Raw genomic sequence first — 17,581 nt, 5'->3', positions numbered from 1 at the left:
CCGGTGTTGTAACTTTGACTGGTCACCAAATGAATGATTGTAAATCGAGGATTACCTGTAGTCACTTTTTATTTCTTAATAATTATTGCACATAACTGCAATACCTTATGCTGTTTAAAACAGAACAACAATCTCCTCTTCTCCACTTCAAAGCACCTAAGGCTATTTGAGCACCTGACCCTGAAAAATCCCATAAGTATGCTTCTTTCTATTGTGAAAAAAACAAGCAATATTATAACAAATAGCCCTTTGCTGCCTGATAATTAAAGTCTGCTGAATGAAGGCAGGCAGAGGTAGACTTTTTCAGCACAGGGAGGCTTCATTTCATTAACACAAGAGTTTCTGGAGGTCCATTTGGACTAACTCCATGGTTTAACTCAGGGGTCCTCAAACCTGGCCACTTAAGACTTGAGGACTTCAACTCCCAGAATTCTGGGAATTGAAGTCCATAAGTCTTAAAGTGGCCAAATTTGAGGATCCCTGGTCTAACTCATTACTATAAAGATAACGGTTCCCCCGCACATGCGTGCTAGTCATTTCCAACTCTAGGGGCCGATGCTCATCTCCGTTTCAAAGCCGAAGAGCCAGCGCTTGTCCGAGGACGTCTCCGTGGTCATGTGGCCGGCATGACTAGATGCCGAAGGCGCACGGAACGCTGTTATCTTCCCACCATAGTGGTCCTTATTTTTCTACTTGCATGTTTACGTGCTTTCGAACTGCTAGGTTGGCAGAAGCTGGGACGAGTAACAGGCGACCTGCCAAACTGTCGACCTTCTGATCGACAAGCTCAGCGTCCTAACCCACTGAGCCACCGTGTCCCTTGCAGCTCATTACTGTATTCACTTGTAAACATCAGGCAGCTGATGAATGGGAGGAAATCCACAAGCAGGGATGGAAAGAATCAGCCCTGCCCAGTGCTTATCCCTGGAGGTAGACTTCCTCTGGTCATGCAGTTTCCATTTAAACAAATGGACACAAACCCATTTTTCTGAAAATTTGCTAGGAAAACTCCGGGGTTTTCAGCAGTTCAGGTGTGGGCCTGAAGCCAAAATCAAGTTCAAATAAACCAAACATTACTTCATAAGCCCAGAAAGACATGAATTGAACAAAGGCAAGATGGCTGTTTTTGAAGTTGTTGGTGGAGGGGATATTTTAGTAAGAGTGAGCAAGGTCACCTTGTCATCTGTCTGACACACAGCTTTTTTTTTTGGTTGTCTGTGACTTGGCATGTTATGGGAATTCAGTTGCTGTCCCCTGTGAGGTAAATCAGGTTATCAAGCTAAGCTGCAAGGCCTATATACACCTTACACCCTTAGTCAAGTTTTTTCTAGGTTCACGCAACCCCTAAAACAGGGGTCTTCAAACTTGGCCCTTTTATGACTTGTGGGCTTCAATTCCCAGAATTCCTCAGCCAGGCACGCTGGCTAAGGAATTCTGGGAGTTGACATCCACAAGTCATAAAAGGGCCAAGTTTGAAGACCCCTGCCCTAAAAATAACCAGGTCAGCTGCTAAGCTTGTGCAGCATGAAAGCCTTCAAAAGAAAATCAAACCAGGCAAAGCTACCCTACGTTAACTGTATTATGAAGAGGCAGGATCAGTTCTTAACAGAACTGATTAAGGCTTTTCTGCAAACACGGCCCTTGCCATCCATTTCTTTAGGCGCTGCCTGGAGTTCAACAAGCTTGAATGAAGCCAAGATGTCTTTGGCTTTGACAAATCTGGGTCTACACCTGCATACTCTACCAGGAAAACGTCAGTGCATTCTTTCTTTCCATTTCTCTCACTGCTTTTTCCACTTAAAGAATCATGTTAGGATCAAGAGAAGTAACAGCTCCACTGAATTCTTCATTGATCCAGTCCCACCTTAAGTGCTGCAAGAACTGGGAACATTCAGCCTCCGATAACAACACATTGGAAATACCTGCAGAAAAAGGCCAAGAAATCTCTTTTTTCCCCCACAAAGAATGATGTGGACTACAGGTAGTCCTCACGACCACAATTAGGACTGGGATTTTGGTTGCTAAGTAAGTCAGTTGTTAAGGGAGTTGCACCCAATTTTATGATTTATTTTTTTTTTGCCATTGTTGTTAAGTGAATTATTGCAGTTGTTAAGTGAGTCATGTTCACTTGACTATTAAGCCAGGGCTCGTCAAACATGGCCACTTTAAGGCTTGTGGACTTCAACTCCCAGAATTTCCCAGCCAGCCATGCTGGCTGGGGAATTCTGGGAGTTGAAGTCCACAAGCCTTAAAGTGGCCAATTTGAGGACCCCTGTATTAAGCAAACCTGGCTTCCCCCACTGACTTTGCTTGTTGGAAGCTGGCTGGGAAGGTCAGAAATGGCGATCACATAACCCTGGGACACCGCAACCTTCACAAATATATGCTGGTTGCCAAGTGTCCTGATTTTGATCATGTGGCCATGGGGATGCTGCAACGGTCATAAGGGTGAGTCGTCAGTCGCTTTTTCCGGTGCCATTGTAACTTTGAGTGGTCACTAAATGAATAGTGATAAGCTGAGGACTACCTGTGATAGCTGCTGAATGTTAAGAAAAACAATCCTAACAGAATGGAAACAGCTGAAGTGTGGAAGCAGCAGCCTGCCCCCTCCCCATCAATTCACTAAAGCGCTTCATTTTGGCTAGACCCTTGATGGGGATGCTTTAACCTGGATCCTCTCACCATATAGGGAATTGGACTTTCAGGTCTAAATGGCACCTTCCAATGCTCTGATTCTAAAATTGTGTTCCAGGAATACGCAAAATAACACGTGATGCTTTGGGAAAGCCAAACCGAAGGCCCAGCACAACGGCAGCAGATGTGGTGAGGTATGCATGTGAACGGAGGACCCCTCCCTCATGAGCGCAACGGAGCAGCTCAATTTAATCTCCATCCCACTCACTCGCCAGAGGAGGGAAAGCATTTGGCAAATGACCCATCCCAACTTTTGTTTTGAATTCCACCCCACTTTGTTTGCTTTAATTGTTCCTGACCCCATTGGGGAAGATACTTTTGGAATCTGGAACTCTCCTATAAATAGCTGTTGATGAGGCTGGAAGGGACTTGGCGAGAACAACTTGTGAGTGTGTGGTTTGCGCGAGATGAAGAGACATGCCGGAATCTCACAATGGACTGAGGTTATCTCTCTCCCCCTTTGGAGACAATCTCTTTTCCCCCCACACCATGGTCAAAAGCAAAACTGAGTGCAGAAGGAAAAAAACCCACTATGTTGCCAAGAATCATAAACATTCAAGAAAGTACTCTAGTAGATTTAAAACATCCCTTTTTGTCCAGAGTAGAGACTTAACTGATTTATTTCCTTACTTAAATGCAGATTTATTGTTTTGCTTTGGGAGGTTAAAAAAAAAAAGAATCCCAGATCAAGCTTATGGCCTTAAAAGACAAAATGCCTGCAGGAAGCTCTGAAGAAGCAGAGAAGACAACAGCTGCTCTATTCCCTCTGCATGTTCCCAGATAGAGTTGACTCTGCAGTGGGAGATTTCATTTAATAACAAAAGAACATAAAAGACAATCCGGTTGGAAGATACTTGCTTATCCTGCATCTGATTTGCTCCTAAGGACCAACAGAGGCTTCTAGCAAACTTTAAGCATGAACAAACTTTTACTTGTCCAGAAAGTGGTAAATGGAATTTTAAACGGAGGACATTTTTCTCCCTTTCAAGACAACAGGATGCCTGTCCTCGTCCAGTGGAGAGCTAACCTGCAAACTTTCGCCCTACAGGATATCTGAGCTTACTTTAAAAGACAATGAAACATATCCACGAAGAAGAACAGGTTTAACTGCTAAATGGAAATTCTTTGTGGAGTATCTGTGAGTACTGGAGGAAAACAAGGGGAGGATTGCTACTAGAAAGATTTAACCATCTACTGCTAGAAGGAGAATATTGGGTTAGATGTTAGTTTGGCTTTCTTCAAGCTCATTGTTATGAATGTCTGAAGTAGGAGCGCATACAAGGGCCCCCCCCCGAGAAGTCCTCTCCCCCCCCACACACAAGTCCTCTTACCAAAGCGGGTGGGCCACAGTAAACCTCCGCTGGAGACGAAATTTGGGGATCATGCTCATTTTCTTGGAGAGGACAGGTGAGCTGCTGGTCTCGGAGGATGGGGAAACGCCTGGGGAGCTGTGTAGCTTGGAGCAGGAGGAGAGCATTCCCACTTACATCACGGCTGCTGTTCCACAGAGGCAGAGAACTCAGCAAAGGCCACCAGTGCAACCACCGCCGCCCCCGTCCCCAAGGCTCTGCACAAAGTCATGGATGGGAGCTGATGGCCGAAAGGGTAAATTAGACTCTGGAGCTGGAAATGCCCAACGCCGTGCAAAAACATGGACCCGAAAGGACACAGTCACTGCCACAGAAGGGAGCATGGCTGGGATCCATCCTCTTTGCCAGAAGCCAGCTCTCCTCTCTCTGGTTCCTCGGAGTCTGTTGTCCTGATGTGCTGGCGCTCTGTGTCCAGAGACGTGACAGCCTCCACAGCGTTAGATATTCTGGCCCCGAAGGAGCTCACCATCCTCTGATTTTGTGGCCCCTTGAAGGGACCCCAGCCATTATTCAAGCCCAAAGTGAGACACGCACAGGCACCATCCCATCCGCTCCGCTCTAGGGAACTTTCTGCTGTCGCCTCACCCCCAGCCGGGAAGCTAAACAAATGGCTTGGCGTGGATCCAGCTGACAGCAGGGCCAAGTTTCTCTCGTCACTGTCTCCAGCAAGGGTAAGCCAGGGACAAGGGGCAAGAGGCTTGTCCCCATAACTCACCTGCAGCTCCCTCTAGCTACCTCACTTCAACGCTCTTAGGCCATCCTCGGTAGACAGCTTGGGTCTGCAGATGCTGGCCAGCCCTAACAAGACAGCGGAGCCCTTCCAGAAGCTCAAATGCAAAAAGACTGGCATTTATAGAGCTGCCTCCCAGAGCAGCAACAGCCGTTGGAAATGGTCACAACAAACCCTAGCAAAAAGCAGGGCAGGGCACAGTAGGCCTGAAATCTAAACCAGCTATGTCCAAACCTGCCTATCAGCCCTTGTGATGCTGATGTCTAATTACACCCATAGTTGATCACCTCTGCTAGCCCGCCCCTTGACCTCGGGTGAGTCCAATTTCACTGACAGTTGATCACCTCTGCCAACCCTCCCCCCCTCGGTCTTCCAAACCCGTCTGGCAAATGTAAACATTTGCTCTGACCTTTCGTTGCTGCTCCAGGCTGCTTGCAAATAGCCGGCTGATACAAGAACGGTAGCGATGCAAACGAGCTAACAGTGATGAAGATGGGACAGCCGAGTGCCCCTGGGGAATCTCTTGTAATTTGCTAACTTTGGCACAGTTCGTGTGGCAGGAGGGTGCGTGGGTGGGAGGGAGCGCATGTAACTTGATCTAGGCTATTAGCATATGGCGCTTCCCATCTTTTCCAGAACTAACTATTCTGACAGGCAAACAGCTTGCCGGACTCTTCTTGGTCAGAGAAGAATCCTTTCAGTTCAGAGACTGAGGCTGGGATCGACTGCCTGCAAAACATGTGATGTGCCACTGAACTAAAAGTAGATGAGAACAGCTGCAGATTCGTTTCCAGTTGGAGGGATGGATTGCCTCCCGGGACATCACCCAGATGGAATCCTCCCCTAGCAGGACTTTTCTACAGAGCGCAATAATGGAAGAGCGAGAGCCAGTTTGGTGTAGTGGTTAAAGGCACAAGTCTTAAACATCAGGAGGCTGTGAGCTTTAGTCCTGCCTTAGGAACAAATTCCGCTGGATGACTTTGAGCCAGTACCATCTCTCAGCCCTAGGAAGAAGGGCTGAAAATGACACGATTCTGAAAAATGTTACCAAAAAACCTGCAGGGATTTGCCCAGGCAGTCCAGGATAACTTGAAGGCGCCTCTCGGCACCAAAAAGCAGACCAGTCTCCTCCTCCTCCTCCTCCTCCTCCTCCTCCTCCTCCTCCTCCTTTCTTCTTCCTTCTTCCTTCTTCTTCCCCACCTCATTTCTATGAGCACAGAGAAAACAATAACCTGGTGGGTCTACCCTACCATGGCTAGATTGTTCTGGTTACCAGTTAAAAGAGAGACAAGCATCTGCAGGTGAAGGAGAAAGAGGCTATGATGGGTTAAGCAAGTAGGTCTTCTCCATGATCTCACAGTTAAATCTCTCAGAAGGTAGGGCTCGGGGGAGGGACTTCATTCATGCCTTCATTCATGTGGGGAGATTGTAGAGGACAATCGGCCTTTAAAAAATCATGAGAATATTGAGCTATTTTATAAAGTGTGAGACTGTGTCTGTCGGGTCTTCCAACCCAGTTCTACCCAGGAATTCTTTTTAAAAAAAGCTCTTTGGCTAGAATCCTATAAACTGGCACATGTGGCATTGAGCGTGAAGTTGGACACCATTTTGACAAGGCCTTTTGGCTTGATGTTTTGCAAAGTACTTCCAGGAATGTGAAGAAACAAACAAGGAAGGGATTTGCAAGGATCTGAATCAAAAGGGGGCTGAAACCCAGAGTCCCACAAAGGTAATTCCTTTTTGACTGGCTGATCATGTATTGCCCTTCATCAGAGGCAGATTTATTTTATTTATTTATTTTATTAAATTTATATACCGCCCTTTCCCGAAGGACTCAGGGCGGTTTACAGGGCATTTAAAACAACCAATACAAAAGTTAAAAACAAATTAAAAAAGATTAAATCATCCCTAGAATTAAAAACCCCAGTTAAAAATTCTCAGCCTGGGCCGGAGAGCTCGAAGAGCCAGGTTTTCAGGTCCCGGCGGAATGAACGGAGGTCGGGGGCAGTCCTAAGCTCCACTGGCAGCTGGTTCCAGAGGGCAGGCGCCCCCACAGAGAAGGCCCTTCCCCTGGGTGTTATCCGCCGGCAGTCTTTTACCGGCGGCACCCTGAGAAGACCCTCCCTGTGGGAGCGCACTGGACGAAGGGAGCTTGATGCCGGCAGCAGGTGTTCCCTCAGATATCCCGGACCCAAGCCATTCAGGGCTTTATAGGTCATCACCAGCACCTTGAATCTCAGATGGCTGAGATCCAGGCTCAGGAGGGTGGGGTGGGGGCAAAAAAGTAAATTCCCACTTGGTCCTGGATTCTTGCTAGGTGATTCTTGGCTTCACATGCACCCTCTGTAGAGCTGCTGGACCACTCACTACCTTTACCTGGTATTTGGGGAGCTCCGAAAATTGGGGCAACCAAATACAGATATGCAGTGGGCAGGAAAGGAATGTCAGATTTCCTCCAAAGGAGTTGGGTTAGAAGTGTATGTCTCACCTCCTGCCAAGTGACTATATAAGGTTATAAAGCAGAAAGAAAAACAAATGACTCTGGTGTACAAAGCCTCACATTTGGGAGGAAGACTGGAAAATTTTTCTGATTCTGGTCTTGATGCTGTTTAGCATTTTCATTTTTTTTAAAAAAACAACAAAATAAAGGAACCTATGCTGAAAACATTTCACATTTAACAAAGAATCTTTGCAGAGCATTTGCTTTGCCTGTGAAAACCTCCTTTGCTTCCTGAAGTAAAGCGATCTGTATTTTCTCCTGTACCTAAAAAGATGCCTTTTCTGACAGCTTTAAAGATATCTAGTAGATGGAAGAATCGCTTGGGGATTAATTGGACAGCTCTAATTCACAAACGCTGCTGCTTTTGAAATTAGCATGTTTAGGTTGTTTCTTGTTTTTGCCAGTTTGAGGGGTGCTAGTCCTCAGGAATTTGTATTCATGTCCTCAGGAATTTGTATTTAATGAGGATACAGCCTCATTAAAAATATCAGAGTCTGTATCCTCTATTTGGAGATTTGCCTTATATGTGTATATAAAGGTAGAGGAAGAAAAAAAAAGAGAGAGAGATACTAAATGAAGATGACATTAATAGGAACACAGACCAAACTATTTCTCTAACTCCCCTAACTTATCATACAGACTTTGACAGACAGCTGCCCTTCTTACAGAATCTTTTTCTACCCTCTCCTCCCTAACCATCATTTAACTGGAGATGCCAGAAACAGATCTTCATAAAGGATGAATTAGGAGAGTTGCACTTATCAAGAAAATTCATACCCATGAAAGCATATGCCATCATGAATGTGGTTTCTAAGAAAAATCTGGACTTTATTTGTTGCAACATGCCACTAGCTCCACTAGATGGAAGCAGTTTACCATACCAAAATTCTAAATAAGGAGATTTTTATTGCAACACAAACTTGATTTTCCCCACTGTTGAGCTGGTGTGTTTTCTTCCCTTCTCTTACTTAGCAAAATACTTGACTGGCAGGATGTTGGCTATCCCCATTTGCTGATGCTGTTCTTGCTTCTCTTCCCTGACTTCTGTCCAAGTCAGTGTCTGACAAAGGCTAACCTACCTAACAGATCTTGAGGCTGACCTTGGAGGGTCTCAGAATAAGGAGAAAAACACTGCATTAACACCAGTAATGCTAACACAATAATGATCATTTAAGCCTGCCTCACAGACTGGGGATGAGATGAAGGCAACATGAAAGGGAAAGAGCAGAAAAAAGAAATGGCCGGAACATCCTTCCACCATGGTCAGGTGCACGTTGGAACATGGCTCCAATTTTCTGAAATTTCCGTGTTTGATACTTTTTAATTAAAATAGCAGTTTACATCATTAGGAACTGAAGAATATTCAACAAACAGCAACCATGTTAATGCTGGATTCCTTTTCATTTAGGAGGATAGCGTTCATCCACAGCATTAAGAAATTGCTATCCATTTTCCTACATTCATATTTTAAACTTACTTTAGAAATTTGGAAAAAGTTAACCTGCTTGGCGTTCTGATTTGCTCATTCCCAAGGATAAATTCGTTCAATATAAGCTGAGATGGTAAAACATTTTTTAGAGAGTTAAGAGATTGGATTCTGGGTGGAAATCCCCTTGCGGCTGAGCATATAAACAAATGGTTTAAATTCCAATTTCAAGTGAGTCAAATACAATATTTTTTTTCATAACCTCATTGATTAAGACCATTAACAGCATTTGAAGAACGGTGGGGAAAATGAATGAATAACAAGACAAGGTTCTCTTGCCAAATAAGGGGTGGGTGGACTTATCCCCAAAGCTGAAAAGAACAGAAATAAATGAGGACAATGAATCGGTCATAAGGTGCAGAACAGAATAGCAGAATTGGATGGGACCTTGGAGGTCTTCTAGTCCAACCCCCTGCTCAAGCATTTCAGGCAAATGGTTGTTCAATCTCTTCTTAAAAACCTCCAGTGTTGGAGCACTGGAGGAAGTTGTTCCACTGATTAATTGTTCTCTCAGGAAGTTTCTCTTTAGTTCCAGGTTGGTTCTCTCCAGTGCTTTTTTTGTAAAAGAAAAAGGTGCCAGAACTCACACATGTCATACAACCTGCCTTGCCTACCCTACAAGGTTCCATCCAAAAAAGGTGCCGGAACTCCGTTCTGAGCATTCTATGAGAAAAAAAGCCCTGGTTCTCTCCTTGATTAGTTTCCATTCATTACTTCTTCTTCTTCTGCCTTCAGGTACTCTGGAGAATAAGTTGACCCCCCTCTTCTTTGTGGCAGCCCCTGAGATATTGGAACACCACAAGTGACTATAACAACAAGCCTGAAGGTTAAGACTGGCTCATTTTTTGAGAGGGTTGTTTGCCTTTAACCTTTTTCTCTAGTACCTAAACGAGGCTACTGTCCCTTTTCTCCTCTCTCTCCTCTTCCTCTTCCTTTCTCTGCACTTAAAGCCCTCTTCAATCCCTGAACAAAATGGATTTCCTATAAAACGTCTCATTTATTAAATTAATTTTCCATATGCATAAACTAATAATTTTTGTCTTGCACAGGAAAACAAAACAGCAGAAGGAGCAAAAGGAGGGGAAAAAAAGAACAGAAATGGGGTGATGAGAACATTCGTCGGACTGGGAAGGAAATAAAGAGACGTTATTAAAAGGGACAAGGTTTCACAAATCTTCTCGGGTTTTTCCTTTTGGCCACTGTAGACTTGGAATTGGAGAATGACTGGACTGAGTCTGAAGAACTGGTAGCAACTGCAACTTTTTTTTGGGAAATGTTTATGAGTTGATGGGTCTCAAAAGAAGTGGGGTGGACAATGTTCTTGGCGAGAAAAGCTTTTGCATATCCATCCGGGACTTGGATTGTAGTATTTTTGGGGAGATCCCTCACCTGCCACTCAGGACTCAGTTAAATCCCTCTGGATCGGGTTGGTAAGGTACCTTCTGAACGCCTGTTTCTCAGTTCCCATAAGGTCCAGAGTCCTCAATCTCTGAAATGTAACCCATTATCGGAGAATCCAAATCATTCTCAGTAATGCCTTCTGTATAGCCAGTTCTCACCTCCTTCTTTTCTCCTTTTCAAACCCTGGGCCATCAACAAGAAGGAATAAAAAAAAAAACAATCCCCCTTCCCTGGGTTCTTCACCTCCTGTCCAGCAGTTCGTAGTCCCTTGCAGTATCTTCAAGACTGTGTCTCCATGGAAATCAGGAATAAGGGTTATTTGACAGTGGGCTTAAGGAGTCTTGAGAATCTTCTGGTCAAGCTTCTCCTGATAGACAGCCCAGCCAAAACACTGCTGCTTCCGTGCCTTTCAGTGGAGAGCGTCCAAACACCATCATTCCTCCTCTTTGGGACCAAAAAAGCAATTCCACTTTTGCAGAACCCATGGCTTCCTCTTCAGTCCTTCAGTCTTAATGGCAGCATTCTTCATTCAGGAGTCCAGAAACATCATCACTGACAAAACACTGGTGTATTTTGAAATTCCAGAAAGCAAGAGTCTCCCTTGGCACCTGAGCCTTTGTGTCGGGTCATGAAGATCTATCATGAAGATGTCAAGATCTATCTGTCCCCTCTGCCTCTTGTCTTTTGGGAAGCTTCTTAGGCCTCCATTTGATGCAAACATTCTTCACCTTCCCGGATAAACCGCAGGGAAACTTTCCCCAAGCTCCTTCTCCTTCTCTTCTCGGAGGACAATAAGCTTCAACTTGCGCCACGTGCAGGTTTTGTCATCTTCGGAGATGAAGACAAACATGTCATAGGTAAAGGTAAAGGTTCCCCCGCACATGCGTGCTAGTTGTTTCCAACTCTAGGGGCCGGTGCTCATCTCCGTTTCAAAGCTGAAGAGCCAGCGCTTGTCCGAGGACGTCTCCGTGGTCATGTGGCCGGCATGACTAGACGCCAAAGGCGCACGGAACACTGTTACCTTCCCACCGTAGCGGTCCCTATTTTTCTACTTGCATTTTTATGTGCTTTCGAACTGCTAGGTTGGCAGAAGCTGGGACGAGTAACAGGCGCTCACTCTGCTATGCGGCACTCGGGATTCGACCCGCCAAACTGCCGACCTTCTGATCGACAGGCTTAGCGTCCTATACCCCCTGCCTTAATCCACATATTCTAATGAAGCAAAAAAAAAAGGTCCTTTTCTACCAGCCCCCTTTGCTTGCTCAGTGAGCTCACTCCCTAGGATCTGATCTCCTTGCTCGGCAGGAAGCAACGATCCAGTCGTGCACAGGGTGCAACCTCAAGGCTCCATCACCCACACCCAGGGCACAGTGGCAGTTTTCAGTCAACAGCTCTTCCCTCCTTAGCTTTTCCTCCGTCTTCTGGCTCTTCCTTCTCCTCAGCTGAATTTCCCTGCTGAACTCCTGTTCATTTGTTCAGGGTGCATTTTCCCCTCCTGTCTATTTAAGATTACAGAAAAGAAATCATATCTTTGTGCCTCTGAGTTTGGAAAGGAACTCTGAACTTATTCAAATGGGATGGTGCACGGATTTCTTACTCAGGGTTTAAAACAATATAACCCCAAATAAAATAAGTGAGCTCTTAATATTTCCATTCAGATGATCATGTAACTGGATGATCAGGGGCTGCCCCAAAAAAGAGGGAGTCAAGCTATTCTCCAAAGCACCTGAAAGCAGAACAAGAAGCAACAGATGGAAACTAATCAATTAATTATTGCCAATTTAAATTATTCATTTCATTTATCCTTGTAAAATGCTTACACTCAGTCAGGGGTTGTTAGCTTTGCGAGGTAATCGAGACAAGAAGCATATCCAGAAGTACTAATTCTACTCTATTGTTAGATTACATTAACAGAATCTGAAAGTACATTTCTCCCTTGTCGCCTTTACAGGTTATCCTCATTTACTGACCATTTAGTTAGCAACTGTTCGTGGTTACAGTGGAGCTGAAAAAAATAATTTTATGGTTCATTTATGACCATTGCAATGTTCCACAGTCAGTTAATAACAGAATAATAGAGTGGGAAGGGATCTTGGAGGTCTTCTAGACTGGAGGCTAAAACTTACAAGGAACGGTTGCTGGAATTGGGTATGTCTTCTAGTTTAATGAAGAGAAGGACGAGGAAGGACATGATAGCAGCGCTCCAATATCTCAGGGGCTGCCACAAAGAAGAGGGAGTCAAGCTATTCTCCAAAGCATCTGAAAGCAGGACAAGAAGCAATGGATGGAAACTAGTCAAGGAGAGAAGCAACCTAGAACTAAGGAGAAACTTCCTGACAGTTAGAACAATTAATCAGTGAAACAACCTGCCTCCAGAAGCTGTGAATGCTCCAACACTGGAAGTCTTTAAGAAGAGATTTGACAGCCATTTGTCTGAAATGGTATAGGCCAGTTTCTCCTTAGTTCTAGGTTGAAATTTCTCCTTAGTTCTAGGTTGAATTTCTCTTTGTTAAGCTTCCATCTATTACTTCTTGTCCTGCCTTCAAGTGCCTTGGAGAATAAGTTGACACTCTCTTCTCTGTGACAACCCCTCAAGTATTGGAAGACTGAGGCCCATTACCTCCTTGCTATCTTCTCCCAATAGTGGACCAATCATTCCCTTAACATTTTTCTTGGTTATTTTACATGCTGGGGAAAAAAAACTTTTAAAATTATTCTTATCATTTGTTAAAATGTTCATTCTGGGCCTTAGTTTTCTTGACTTCATCTCTGCAGATTCAGACTATTTGCTGGTATTCTGCTTTAGTTATGTGTCTCTCTCTTTCCATTTTTTATACTTGTCCTTTTTGTCTTTCAGTAAATCAGAGTTTTTTTATGCAACCATGCAGGTTTCTTCTGGGTCTCTTGTTTTTCTTTCTCAGTGGTATTGTGCTAGACTGGAATTTTATAATCTCATTTTTCAGAGTTCCTCAAGCTTTTTGAGTTGTTTTCCCCTTTAAGATTTTCATCCATGGAATCCTTCCCAAGCTTCCCAAGGTGATCTCCATTACAATCAATATGCATTGTCCTGTACCTGATTTGTATCCTCCACCCTTGAAGTAGAGAGATTGGAATGGGATTTCAAAATAATAAACTGTTTGCTATTCTACACATCAAAAGCAATGCAATTGTTCCAGCAGCCCAGGGTGGGAGCTGTGGATGCCCTGCAGAAGCAGCTTACTGTACTCTTTTGAATTCTCTTCCTCTCCAGTCTCTCTGCTCAGGTGGAGAAAGGGCAAGGAAGCAAGTTTTTTCTGTAGGAAATCTCTTTTTTGCTTGACCCTTCTCTCCTCCTCCCAAACAGAGATTGGAGAGAAAGAGATTTCAAGAGAGTACTTTAAGTTGTTTGCATTGTATTCAAATGGCTCTCAGCAATCACATTGCTTTTGAGCAACCATTGGAGCATTCCAAAACTGGGCGTGTGATTAGGAGGTAAGCAAAAGTTGAAAGTGCGAAACTGACAATTCTTGTCTCTCTCCAGCTGAGAAGCACCGTCACAGTCAAATGATTTCCCACTTAGCAATTGTTTCAGGTAGTGGCAGAGTTGCCAGTTGATGAGAGTCATTAAGTAAGGACTACCTATACAGCCCAAGAAACTAGGGAAAGGCCCTTCTGAGACCTATGGCACACCCACATTCCTTCTGCCAGGCTAAGCTGCAACTTATCTCACTTGCTCTGATGCTGTTCTTCCCCATTTCCCAAGGCCATTCCTACATGTCATTACAGGATTTAAGGTCTAACCAGGTAATCAAAGCCCCATTTCTTTTGTTGCATTGAATCACATGCATGTCTAGGGCGCATGCATTGTTTCTTACTCTCCTATCCCCAGTCTGGAGGCTACTGTGCATGGGACCTGGAGAAAGGGCTGGCAAGCAAAGGATAACATGTTTGCATTAGTCTTAGAGAGACTGGTGCACATAGATGGCATATTTGCATGATAATCTCACTGAGTAGGTTTCATCGTTTTGGCATCCTGATGCTTTGCCTTGGACGCTTGAGGAATAACAGCTTAAGCAAAACAAGCTAGCACAAATCTTTATAATTAGACTCATAAATAGGCACCACAGAGTTCAGTGAGTCCAGCCTCCAGGTAACTGAAGGAAATTGGCCTCTTCACTCTCTCTTCAAAGAAAGGGCAGAATTCATTAAGGCTGTGTAATTGAGCTGGTTCACAGGAGAACATGATTCTTCAAAGACTCTATTTGGAGAGTTTTATTGATCAGTCAAAGCTTTGGACATAGGATTTAATGAAGCAAAAGAGTCGCTTTAACACTACCATTCTTTTTATGTCTTCTCAGAAGTCCCTGTTGTTGTGCTCAATCAACCCTGGCATAGTTTGTATAAACATAGTTTCTTGAGTAATCCACTGAGTACTCCACAAGGTGTTGGGTTCACACACAGTAAACTGCAAAACATGAAACTACAATATATGGAAATCTTGATGCTCTCTAAGTTTGGTTATTTGCATTAGTTCAGGGGAACTTGAGGTTTGTTGTCTGTTTATACAGTATACGCTAGTTTGCCCTGCCAGTGTTGGTGGGGGGTAGACTTTCCTCCTTAGTGGCTCCTTGGTTGCAGTATTGTCTTCCACCTGGTTGTTTGTCTGGTGTTAATCCCTGTTTATCTGAATGCTGACTGCAAGAGAGGATATGTTCTAGTATTTTTGTTTCCATTCTACATTTTGTTGTCTCTTTTGAATGTGTAAATGTGGTTTATCTCTATATGTCTGTTGATGACCTGGATGGGCCATTTGCTGTAGGGCTGTTTGCTGTAAAAATACAAAGTTATGCCATAAACTCAGAAGGAATGGAGTATTTGCAAAGCCTGCATAACAAAGATAAAGGAAGAGGGAGTGTGGACAGGTGGGCCCCCTTTCAATTAGAAAACAAGAGCTGACTGTCAGTCATATCCTACAAGACATATTGCTAAGATAAGGAACAGGGCTAAGACAGAGTCAATAGAAGACTTGCTAAAAGTCTTCTAGGATGCCTGCCTATTAGTTAACTTTTAGGAATAGGGTTGAAGTAGAGCCAATAGAATACTTGTCAGATAACTTTTAAAGTGTTTATTAGTTAAAACTGAGAAATAGGGATGGTGTGGAGCCAATAGAGGACCCTTCAGATAATTTTCAAAAAGCCTATTAGACAATGTTTTCTATATTCCGCCTTAAAAAACTGTATAAAAGCTTGCTGAATCCTTTGTTCTGGGTCCTGGCATTTTGTTGGCTGGGAACTCTTTTGCTGAAGTGCTTCAATCAAAGGAAATCAATCCTGCACTTCAAGTCTGGTATCTTCATCAGCTTTGATGCCAGGCTAAGACCCGAATTTGGGGACAACAACCTATTTGTCTGAAAGCCAGGCTTCCAGAAATTCCCTAGCATTTTTAGATTAGGCTTGGTTTAAGATGCTAATACAGTAATTTCCCAGTTGAAACTTGGTCGAGTTTGTCCATGTGTGATTAAGTTTGTCCACATGTTGTGAGATTAAGGAGTTTTCATCAAGTCTTGTGCCTGCTACTTGGTATTCAGCGATGCTCTCGAACTGATGGTGTTATCTAGTTGGGTCATGAAACATTAAAAAGCAAACAACCAAGCTCAGAGAACTCCATAGTTCACTCCTGAACTACAGATATTCTTTCTTTTTGAACTACAATATTTGCACATTGTTCTTAGCTATAAGAAAGGAGATCACGTTATGACTTAAAGTACTGTGCAAACCCACTTCCTCAATGTAAGTTTTCTTAGGCAAATGGCTACCAAGAGCAGCTTCAATCTGTTAGCTACAGTATAGATCACAGGGGGAGGTAATCAGCTTGCTAAGTGGGATTGACCCATGGGACTTCAGGAGTGAGTCATGCAGAACACAAAGTTTGCTGTTATTGTCATTTCTATTTTGCGTGACCTAGATGCAAAAGCCCTAATTATTTATAGGACGTATCCCTGAATCCTGGTCACTGCCTCAATTCTGCTTTGTCAATATTTTTCTAAATCAAATTACCCTGAGGAAGAAAATTTCCCACATCTATAAGCAACCAACTCTGGCATAACTGAGTTAGCTGCCTGCCTGCTTTATTTATTCTGGATTTCTAAAAAAAAGGAGTGGTCTCACTGCTAGGTGCCTGGCTTAGTCCCCAAGGAATCCTGGGTATTCACGTGACTTCTATAAAGCAAAGGAAGCTGGGAGGATAAGTAATATAGGCTAGTAGCATCTGATTGACCTTCTGCGGGGTCAGTTCTGTTTGTTACTAGAACAAGAGAAAAGAAACGGCTGTCCAGGCTATAGCACCGTGGTGGCAAACCTGTGGCACGCAGAGGCCTCTCTGTGGGCACGTGCGCCGTCGCCCCAGTCCTGGGCCTTCATCTGGGTTTTATAAAACCTTTTCGCTTTAGGCCTCCGCCGCCGTGTGCAAAAAAAAAAAGAAAGGTTCAATCAATCAATTTCAACTTCTCGTGGAAAAAAAAAGATCTCGCAAAGTTGGAATTGATTGGTTGAACTTTTTAGTCCCACCCAGTCTGCCTTTACCATGGCAGCCACACCCACTCAATGGGCCATGCCCACCCAATTGGCCACGCCCACCCGGCACCCAATGATACATAAGTGGGTTTTGGGTTGCGGTTTGGGCACTCGGTCTCTAAAAGGTTCGCCATCACCGCTATAGGTAGGAGAAAGGCACAAACTTTGAATACAGATTTTACCAAAATAGGTCTTATATTGATATGCAGCAGTCACTGGAAATTTTGTAATGGTGCATTTGTGTGTGTGTGTGTGTGTGTGTGTGTGTGTAAGTCAAATGGCTAAATTATAAGTTTTAATTTAATTTAATTTTATTTAAAAAAATAAAATTAAAACTAAATTAATTAGAATAAGGGGCTCTAAGATTACAACCTATATAGTACATTCTGCCATGCCAAGGTTGCAAAGTCTTGGACAACAAGGAAAAAGGAATAAGACTTTCTAAAGAATTAGGGTTTCCCAAGCTCATCAGCCTTTCTCATACTCCCAAAATTCCAGGTTTAAAAAAAGAGAGCAAACATACAGGCAAACGAAAAAAAACCCCTTTGTCTTTCCAGTATTTACAAACATTATGGAATAGAATAGATTAGAATAGATTAGAATAGAATAGAATAGACCAGACCTGGAAGGGACCTTGGAGGTCTTGTAGTCCAGCCCCCTGCTCAAGGAGGAGGACCTATACCATCTCAGACAAATAGCTGTCCAGTCTCTTCTTAAAAACTTCCAGTGTTGGAGCATTCACAACTTCTGGAGGCAGGTTGTTCCACTGATTAATTGTTCTAGCTGTCAGGAAATTTCTCCTTAGTTCTAGGTTGCTTCTCTCTTTGGTTAGTTTCCATCCATGGCTTC

At 43.7% G+C, this 17,581-nt stretch overlaps 1 protein-coding gene across 2 annotated transcripts in view; it reads right to left on the bottom strand.

Moving 5' to 3' along the window:
• PDE4C (phosphodiesterase 4C) overlaps positions 1 to 5,233 on the bottom strand; it is a 57,003-nt gene extending 51,770 nt beyond the window's left edge. Inside the window, exon 1 of one of the 2 annotated variants that reach the window (XM_081312940.1) lies at positions 5,204 to 5,233. Coding sequence is in view for 1 of the 2 variants with exons in the window: in XM_081312939.1 (XP_081169065.1) it covers positions 4,026 to 4,171 (146 nt within the window). In the remaining variant the exon portion in view is untranslated. Of the gene's footprint in view, positions 1 to 4,025; positions 4,947 to 5,203 lie in introns of those variants that run through there. The other variant, XM_081312939.1, reaches the window with a different exon arrangement.
• Between the last annotated feature and the right edge of the window lie 12,348 nt (positions 5,234 to 17,581).

This window comes from Vipera berus (assembly GCF_964194415.1).
Source record: "Vipera berus genome assembly, chromosome: 1".
NCBI classification, from domain to species: domain Eukaryota; kingdom Metazoa; phylum Chordata; class Lepidosauria; order Squamata; family Viperidae; genus Vipera; species Vipera berus.
Note: the sequence above shows the minus strand (reverse complement) of the source record. Positions and strands in the feature narration are given on the sequence as shown.